The sequence below is a fragment of the Austrofundulus limnaeus genome, unplaced genomic scaffold (assembly GCF_001266775.1).
Source record: "Austrofundulus limnaeus strain Quisiro unplaced genomic scaffold, Austrofundulus_limnaeus-1.0 Scaffold166, whole genome shotgun sequence".
Taxonomy (NCBI): Eukaryota; Metazoa; Chordata; class Actinopteri; order Cyprinodontiformes; family Rivulidae; genus Austrofundulus; species Austrofundulus limnaeus.
In genome coordinates, this window is record NW_013952568.1 from 486,888 (window position 1) to 496,074 (window position 9,187).

General features: G+C 39.4%; 1 protein-coding gene across 1 annotated transcript in view; it reads left to right on the forward strand.

Moving 5' to 3' along the window:
* Positions 1 to 9,187, forward strand: part of pcsk5b (proprotein convertase subtilisin/kexin type 5b) — a gene marked incomplete in the record, with an annotated part of 79,677 nt that overhangs the window by 38,346 nt on the left and 32,144 nt on the right. The window contains 4 exon segments of the mRNA XM_014017337.1: positions 5,963 to 6,151; positions 6,891 to 7,027; positions 7,303 to 7,434; positions 7,571 to 7,673. Of these exon segments, the coding sequence (XP_013872791.1) occupies positions 5,963 to 6,151; positions 6,891 to 7,027; positions 7,303 to 7,434; positions 7,571 to 7,673 (561 nt within the window).

Sequence of the window (9,187 nt, forward strand, 5' to 3'; positions counted from 1 at the left end):
GTGTGTGTGTGTGTGTGTGTGTGTGTGTGTGTGTGTGTGTGTGTGTGTGTGCGCGCGCGCGTACTTGTTTTTACTACAAAGTGAGGACCATTTGTACCATAGTTGCTTTCAAAATGAGGTCTTTGGAACTCTTCAGTGTCCTCAATTTGTTTGCAGCTCTTCTGTGCTTTACTAATTAGGTTTAGAGGTATGRTGTGAATTAAGTTCTCATTCAGGTTAGTGTTAACTATAGACCAGTAATGGTTAATTTTAGGGAAAGTGTCTGGGTTGGGCAAAAATACAGTTACAAAACTGAATGGAAGTCAACACAACGTCCTCAGTTTGATGCAAATACAAGGATGTGCGTGTGTGTGTGTGTGTATGTATACATGCTACCTGGTGGGGATGTTTTTGGCGATGACCCACTGGTCTTTATAAGGACAAAAGCCTGGTCCCCATCAGGAGAAATACCGTTTGTGAGTCAGGGGTTGCATTTATGACTAAAGTGTGAACTGAGTTTAGGCTGGGTTTAAGGTTAGGTTTAAAGTTGTTGGATTTGGGTCAGGGGTCAGGGTTGGACTATAGAAATGACCAGTACATGCATGGAAGTCAACATGAAGTCCCCTTGAAGACTAGAAGAACAAACGTGTGTGWGAGCACATTTTTGCTACATTGTGGGAACCATTTTCTAGAAAAAGGCAGCCTCGTGGGGGACGAATGTGCGTCCCCACGGGTACGGATGCTAATTTCAGGTTAGGGGTTCAGTATAGGACTACGGTGTGAATTGAGTTTAGGTTAGATTTAGGGTCAGGTGTGACCTGCAAAATTAACCCGTGAGGTTAAATTTAGGGTAGATGGTCAGGGTTAGGCTAGAAAATTACCAGAAAATAAATGGAAGTCAATCCACGGTCCCCACGGGGATATAAAAACAAACCTGTGTGTGTGTGCACACGGCAATCCCTAAGGTGGATTGATGGAGCTGAGCTCAGTGCTCTGTGTAAGACTAGATAGGATTGGCATCACTTAGCATGCAGAGAAAGGACCTAACCTGTCTCTGTTTCGCAAAGCTAGAAAACCTCTCGTCAAAAATCTCATTATAAACTGGGGGCTTTAGCATCTCATCTAATTGGGAACAGGTGCTTCTATCTGTTGCATCAAGTCTTAATGAGCTGAAAATATAAGGGCCAAAAGAAAAACCGGCATGGACCCATAAAATAGTTCTGCTGCTTTGTTTTTATTGTAATGTATGAATATATGTTTGTGTTTTTTAGTTTTTGTGCATAAAGATTTTACCCAAGCGACGCATCAAATATGGCTGCATTATGAATGAGAACTGGCTGTTTTTAGTAAGCTTTATTCAGAAATCCAACCTTCTTTGTCTCGGTCTGCTCTGTTCTCTCTCTGTTGTCTTTCTTTTCTTATTTTTTTATGTCCCCGGTGGTTTTCACTGGCATGTGTTTTAGAGTGTGGTTGTGCAAGCTGTACCTTGATAGGGGCCAAGCATTAGTTCTGGCAGGGTGGTTCTCACATAAGACCTTTACTGTTGCACACACACTTACTCTTACATAGCCAGGGCTTCACAGCTTGTTATTCTTGATGCAGCTGGAAGCCCGAGCGCTGTTCTCTATTAGGTTGGCTGGCTGGCTGAACTTGGGCCCYGAACTGGTTTGCTTTCAGTTGAAGGCTCAGCGGTCAGAAACTGCAGCATTATCAGTGTCATTCTGTCTGTTCTGCTCTGCTGCGCACAAGTCTGTCCATATGAGGCTTATGTAAAGTCTGACTTGTGTCAGATGCAGTCATCCTCAAGCCTTTGTAGTCGTGTAATGTGTGTTGGCTAACGCGTAAAATCGAATAAACTCTGTCATTTTAGCTTCTTTGTTCCCTTTTCATTGCGCTTGTGTGGGGCCTAGGAATTAACAAGTTTGGATTTATTTTTCTGTTGGAAGGAAGACAAAGCACAAATGAAAGTTATAGATGATGCGGTTTAAAATCAGAAACATTTGTTTCTGTTAACCAAACTACCATTAGAGCAGTGGTTCTCAAACTGGGGGGCCCATGGAGCCCATAACCATGTCTGCTCAGAGGCTGCGACAATATCAATTTATAGTTTGTGTGTAAAAATCACCAAAACAAGTCCATCTGAATAATTAAAACTCTGTTTAACTCTGTTCTTCTTTGTTTCTTTTTCCAAATAAAAGTTTGTAACGATTCATTTCATTCTTTTATTATTAGCAAGGGATTGGGGGATGGGGCTCAGCTTGGCATGGAAGTAAAGCACCCAGTATAGTTGATTGGCAGCCAGCTGGCCGACGGGTGGTTGTTTCACATTCGTTTTCATACACACCTTTCATTGTCCCTTGAGACGCATCGTGCTGAACCCCTCCTGCTGTGGTACTTATTAGGGGTCGACCGATACATCGGCCGGGCCGGCTGATATTTTTGGCCGATATTTGTGTTTTTTCCTTGTATCAGTATCGGCCGATCCATTCTTTGGGTCACGCGAGCGCACGTTGCCACCCCACCCTCAGGGAGAGAGAGCAGCTGCTAATGTTGTGAGACCGAGTGCTAACAACAGTAAGGCTGAGTTATGAACTGTAAATGTGTTTTAATTGTCTAATTTAACTGTTTCTGCCCTCTGTGTCTGAATATGAGGGGAGAGAGAACAGCTGTGTTTAAGTTTCTTTTCCGGATGGGAGCGCCATGTTTTTAGTTTCACTTTGAAGCCACACTGTAATTAGCGTGTCTGCACTGTTTTTATTTAAAAAAATACTGGAGCTGCTCACAGGAAGCATAGCAGAACACCTCTATTGTTCTCCCTGATGGATTAAAATAAAAAAGCTTTCAGTGTTTTCTCGCTGTTACGTTTATAAGAGCGAGCGCAGCCGTCCACCATCATGCTTGAACCAGGCAGACTCCGCTCAGATGACGTTTGTTCTGACCGCAGTATAAAAGTCATGATGCAGGTTTTCTTCGGTGTACATTTCAAACTGTGATCTAAAGTTAGCATCAGCTGGTTTAAATGTATTTTTTTGTCTGGTGTAAAAAACGAGTGCAGACTGAGGCAGAGATGCTGTGAGTGCTGTGTGTGTGTGTGAAGTCCTCACAAAGATAGCAAGATGTATGTGGTGTCTCTTCTTTTTGCTATTTTAGCATCAAAAATGCTGGGATATTAAAACATAGTCATTTTATTTTACTTAAAAAATATATTAATCTGATTAATATACAAATAAAAACAGAATATTTAGCACTAGATAAAATAAATCATGAATTTATTTACTTTTAAATTTTTTTAAGAAAGTGCTGAAAGAAGAAATCCTGTGCGGCAGCACTTCATACAGCCTGCACCAGACAAGGCTCATTTAATAAATGTTTTTTTGTTGTTGTTTTGTTTTAAATTAAGACTTGTGTAACATTTGTTATCATTCTTATTTTTATCATGTTAATGTGGGAAGAAAAGGCAGTATCGGCTTCAAGAATCGGCCAAAAATAATTGGCTGCACGTATCGGCGTATCGGTTAGACTGATGTCAAAAAAATTGGTATCGGCCTTCAAAAACCTGTATCGGTCGATCTCTAGTACTTATCACTGCTCAGAGTTTCTTCCCCGCTGGAGTCTACACTCAAGGGGGAAAAAAACTGATATCCACCATTACTTTGTCCACGAATCTGACCGGTTAAAGCTCCCAAAGTTCTCATGGGGGGTTGTGACAAGAACAGGTGGAAGACTCAAAGCTGTGAACAAAGTGATGTAATTTTTGTCACATAACTGCGACAATACGAGACTATTTCTGCAGTTCAGAATACTGAGAGAGCATACTGGACTCTTACGAAATGGGGACTTTGAAGAAAATAGGTTGGGAACCACTGCATTAGAACATTATTTCATGGGTAGCATTGCATATTTGTGTGTGTTGCATTTCATGTTTTTGTGTGCATGAGTAATTTTAATACAAAGGTTATTTATGTTTGTTGATACATCTGCTTAGGTTTGTAGGTAAGCGTGCTCCATGCTTCTGCTGTCAGTGTTGCTGTGTTTCTTCACTCCACCRTCTGGCACTTTTAGTGAAGTCAATCTGCAACTGATCTGCACTCTCCTCTGAGTTTGCACCGGGAAAAGTATGTGATCTTTGTGCAGTAAGGCTGGTAGTAATCAGCTGTGCATCTGCTTCGCTCGGTCCCGTGTGTATGGTCCGGTTATCTGAGCTGTGTAATAGAGAGGCCAACAATRTTATAGACTCCCCTGATGGTCATTGAAAGAGACTGTTGTTCATTCCATCAAGTCTACTTGAGTTAATGTTTTCACTGCTTTTATTTTAAATTGTTTATGTTCACTTTCACTTCGTCTGGTGCCGGGTCATGTGTCAAAGAATAAAGTTTTTAAAAAGTGTTGCTTTGTGCAGCTATGTGCTGCTTTGATTGTAAAACAGTATTGCTCTTTTTATACCAAATCAATTATCTGATGGATTATTAAGGGTGAAAAAGGTGTTTGCCCATGGTTTATGTGTTTATTTCTTTGTACCTTTAGCAAAACATTTCATGAATCACTGAACAGATTTTAAAGAAACCATCGACGTAATGATTGAGTTGACGTCTACAGCTGATTTACCTTTGGAGTCAGTTCAATTCAAGATGGCCGCCACAGTAATGCAATTTTAGCAAACACAAAAATGGCCACAATTCAGTCAATTCGACATATTGAGTTTAAATTTGGTGTGGTAGTAGCTGAGACTGATCAGATTCAAGCTAGGTTTGTAATTGACTCGTGGAACATGTCGTGAGGTGCACTGTTCTTAATTCAAATAATGTGTTTGTCTTTTATGAGAAATACTACACCAAAGTAAGTGTCAAGTATAAACGCTTACACTGCTTTAGTCTTCAGTTTAAAATGTTTCTTATTGCATCATTTCACTAAGGAATTATTTGTTTCAGCTTGATGATTGTTCATTTTTACAAAGTAAATTTATATTATTAGTAAATGAAGATCAGTAAACCTTCATTGTAAATTAATTTTAATTAATTTTTTTACATTTTTTGTTTGAAGTGTAAATGTTTTGTGCCTCATCTTTCACCTAATTCAATCTGAAGCAGCTGATTGTAATTATTAATTAAAGAAAAACGTTTGCTTTAAATTTTTGCCATTAAACATGTCATCACTGCGATTGTTACACTGACAACAGAGAATTTAAATGACTGCAAAATATATGACGGTAATTAAAATGTTTTTTTCTTTTGGATATTCAATCTGTTTAATTTGTTAATACGTAAACTTTGTTTGTAATTCAACTAATGCAGAAGTTTTTGTGTAATTTCTGCTCGGCAACACTTCTTTTTCTCCAAACTCTACAACTGGCAGGATGGTATTTATGTTTCCTTTTCTGGTTTTGTCCCTGTTTTTTTTTGGTGTTATTGTATTAGATCAGACCGCAGATGTTATTGAAGGGTCCATTAGATGTTTGTTTTGGCTTTCCAGAGGTCTTTCTGCTGTGGAGCTGTGCCCAGCAGACCGAGCCGACGTTTCTCTTTTCTTATCGTGCTCAGCTTCTCGTTTCTTTAGCAGGTTGAGGTTTGGGAAATGAAATACTCTTATGTAGACTCTTGGACATGCTTTTTGTTTGAAGGAAAGCACATGTGATTGCTTCTTCGGGAATTGAAGATCGATGTGTAGTGAGTCACTGACAGCTTTTTATTTGAACGAGAGGAGAGGGCTGAATGTCTCGGTAGAGGGTAACGGTCACAGTTTCCGAGCCTCAGGTGCAGCGGAGAGGCATAATAATTGAGTTTATACAGAATGAAATTCACCGGTTAAATCCTGCTTTGTGAGCCTAAAACTTTTTTCTGAGTCAATTTTGTTTTCATTATTCCAGGGAAAATGTTCAGAGTTACAGTTAATAAAACTTCTCTCCAGTTTTTGCAGTGACTGGTCAGGTTTTCAGAGCTGTGATTAAGATTAGATTCTGTTAATTTCATACCTTCCTGCCCAGCAGAACCATTCGTCCAGAGCATGTGGTGAGATCGGTRTACAAGGCAACCGGATGTACCGACAACCCCAACAACCATGTCATCTACTTGGAGCACGTGGTCGTACGCATTATGATTACGCACCCTCGCCGTGGTGACCTGTCAATCAATCTGACCTCACCGTCTGGGACCAAGTCTCAGCTGCTTGCAAACAGGTACAGAACTGAATGATGTGAATGTTTATTTTTCTTTTTATCTTAAACATGTTATTTTTTTATGACTCTATATGAACAAAGTCAAACTTTTGAGTGCATCAACCAAGTGTGGATACCCTTGAACATACCTGAAGAAACAAAATTTCTCTTCACCTTCTCCCTATGGCTGTTCACACCAGCCATGCTGTTGCCCCTCTGCTCACCCAGAGGAGAGGAGGGCTCTTTCACCAGATGCAGTTGTTAATAAACTGGTGTTTTTAAGCTCTGAGAGACATTTACACTGATTACTGCCGGTTGGAAGACAAGAGAAAACCAGTGTGTTCCACCACTCTGTTATTAAAACTGTGCAGCAGAAGCAACGTTAAAAACACCCAGCGGGGATGTTTTTGTTTTGTTCTTTTCATGACATACATCAAAGTCTAAATCTGCTGGTCTTACCTACCACCACTCATTCAGGCTTTCATTTTAGAAACTGTAATGTAAACAATTAAAAATTCAAGAAGATCTATAGCTTGTTGTTAATGATTTTCTCTCAAGTAGCTCAACTTTTACCTTCAGTTTTATTACAGATTTCAAATAATAAAAATTAATGTATTAAGCAGCTGGTTTGATCCTTGCTAATAAATTTGCACCTTTCAGTCAAACAGATTCTTGATAAATATCACAAAGTAAACCTAGCTTCTGTTCAGATATAATTTTGTGTGTTTTTTGTACACGTGTGTGTATTTTGGATGTACAGGTTGTTTGATTACTCCATGGAGGGCTTTAAGAACTGGGAGTTTATGACCACCCACTGCTGGGGAGAGAAGGCAGCAGGCGACTGGGTCCTAGAAATCTATGACTCACCTTCTCAGCTTCGCAGCCAGAAAGTGCCTGGTAACTATGCATGGTTATTAAATTGAAAAGTTTAAATAACACAACATTTTTACTGAGGGGCAGATCTAAAAGGAGCCAACATTTTGCTGTGGAGGCAGTGAAATTAACATGAAATATCTCTCCGATGAAGCAACACTAAACATTTTACCTCTTGTAATTGTGCACCCAGTAGCTGGGAATAATCTCTGCGTTTTTGATCTTGGTATGAAAGCCAGATTGGAGTTATGTCTAAATAAATCTCTGCCCATCTTGATAAGCCGTGCGTTTTTTCACAGGAAAGTTGAAGGAGTGGTCGCTGGTGCTGTATGGTACCTCTGTCCACCCGTACTCATCTATGCACGTTGAAAAGGTTCGCTTCACTGACCTGCTGCAGCCGGTCGAGGAAGAGTTCACCGAGGAGTACAACGGTAAATGATAAGAAAGTAGATCCCCCAAACTTTCACAGAAACACGATAGAAAGTAACAGGATTATTTAACGGGTTATGTTACTGCAGCAGATGGAATTATTATTATTTATGGATTTATCTTTGTGTTTGTCTTCAGGCCCCTGTGATGCTGAATGCAATGAAAATGGCTGCGAGGGTCCAGGACCCCACCACTGCATAAACTGCCTCCACTACTTCCTCAAGTTCAAGAATAACACCAGGTCAGACTGCTTAGAGCCACACAGTCAGTCATCTTATTTCATAGGTTGTTTTACAAACATATTTTAAATAGTTTGTTAATAGAAATGTTTCTAATCCGTCTTTGTGTTTATGTTTTTGAATCATCTCCTTTTGTGTTTACCTCCTTTCGAATATAACCTTCCTGTGTTCATTTACACAGTTCTACATCTTGACTTCTATTTGTTGAGCTGAAACTGAATGCACACATGGATCATTTTCACCATGACAATCTGACATTAGATCTGTTTTCCTTCTCAATCTTTATTCCTCGGATAAGGTCCGATTTTATCGCCACGGGTCTGAGTGCACATTATCTGTACATCTCTGGGCCCCTAAGATCTCATTAGGATCAAACTCTGTGATAATTGCCTTTGTGTTGGCTTCTCTCAGTGCTAATAAAAGGCAGAGTGATGCAGGCGCACGACAACATGCAAGCTTAGCTGCAGCTTAACACCGGGCCACTTTAGAGGTGTGCTGCCCTTTTCTGCCGCCACAGGGACCGGCTGATGAATGATGGTTTGAGGTGGGGTGATGGGAGGAAGGAGGCGGGATGGCAGAGGTGCGTCATGTTTAGATAATTACAGCTCTGGTGTACGTGTTTGATGTCTACATTCATCAAAAGCTGTTGGGTCTTTTGAATCTTTATTTTTTATCTTGTAGTTGTCTTCATGTCTGTGATTACCTAGAGGACTTTTACACCTTTCAGTAGCTGAGCATGTTTAGAAGAAACTGTAAATTCAATCAATTCAGTGTTTAATAGGATTGTTTTGGTCAAATTACGTTATTATATTTGAACATTTTTACAGAGACTTTTGAATCTGTTCATTATTTTTTCCCTAATACGTATTTTGATTGTAAAATAAAGGAATATTTCTTTTTTTTTTTTGAAGTGGGGTTCTGTAGAAGGTTTTGAACAATTAATATCTTACCTGTTGCAGAAAGCTCCAGTCTCAAATAGTTCATAATAATTAATTCAAAATTCTTTACATCGCTGTCAGTTTGGAATCAAACGGTTTGTTGCAAAAAAWTTTTTTGGCTATTTGCAAATCCAAATAGTAGCAGCAGCTAGCTGTAGCACTTCTGGTGCAGCTTGAAATAGGGCTGCTTGATTATTAGAAAAATTATAATCGTGATTGTTTTGATTGAAATTAAGATCTAGATTATTTAACAAAATTATTCTTTCACTTTGATAACATGAATTAATTGAACATAAACAGTGACTGTTAAACATTGTTTCCCTCAGGACTTCAAATATTTATGAAAAAATAGACAAAGTGAAACTTTGGCTGTGTGAGGAGCCTGCAGCGTCAGGCTAGCAGTGGCACTTGATCGAAGTTTGCAGTTTACGCTTATGCTGTTTTGTGTTGTGAATCATTGCCCATCCCCAGCTTGAAACACTTAGAGTGGTTTGCAAAAGTATTCATACCCCTTGAACTTTTCCATATTTTGTCACATTACAACCACAAACATAAATATATTTCACTGGAATTTAATG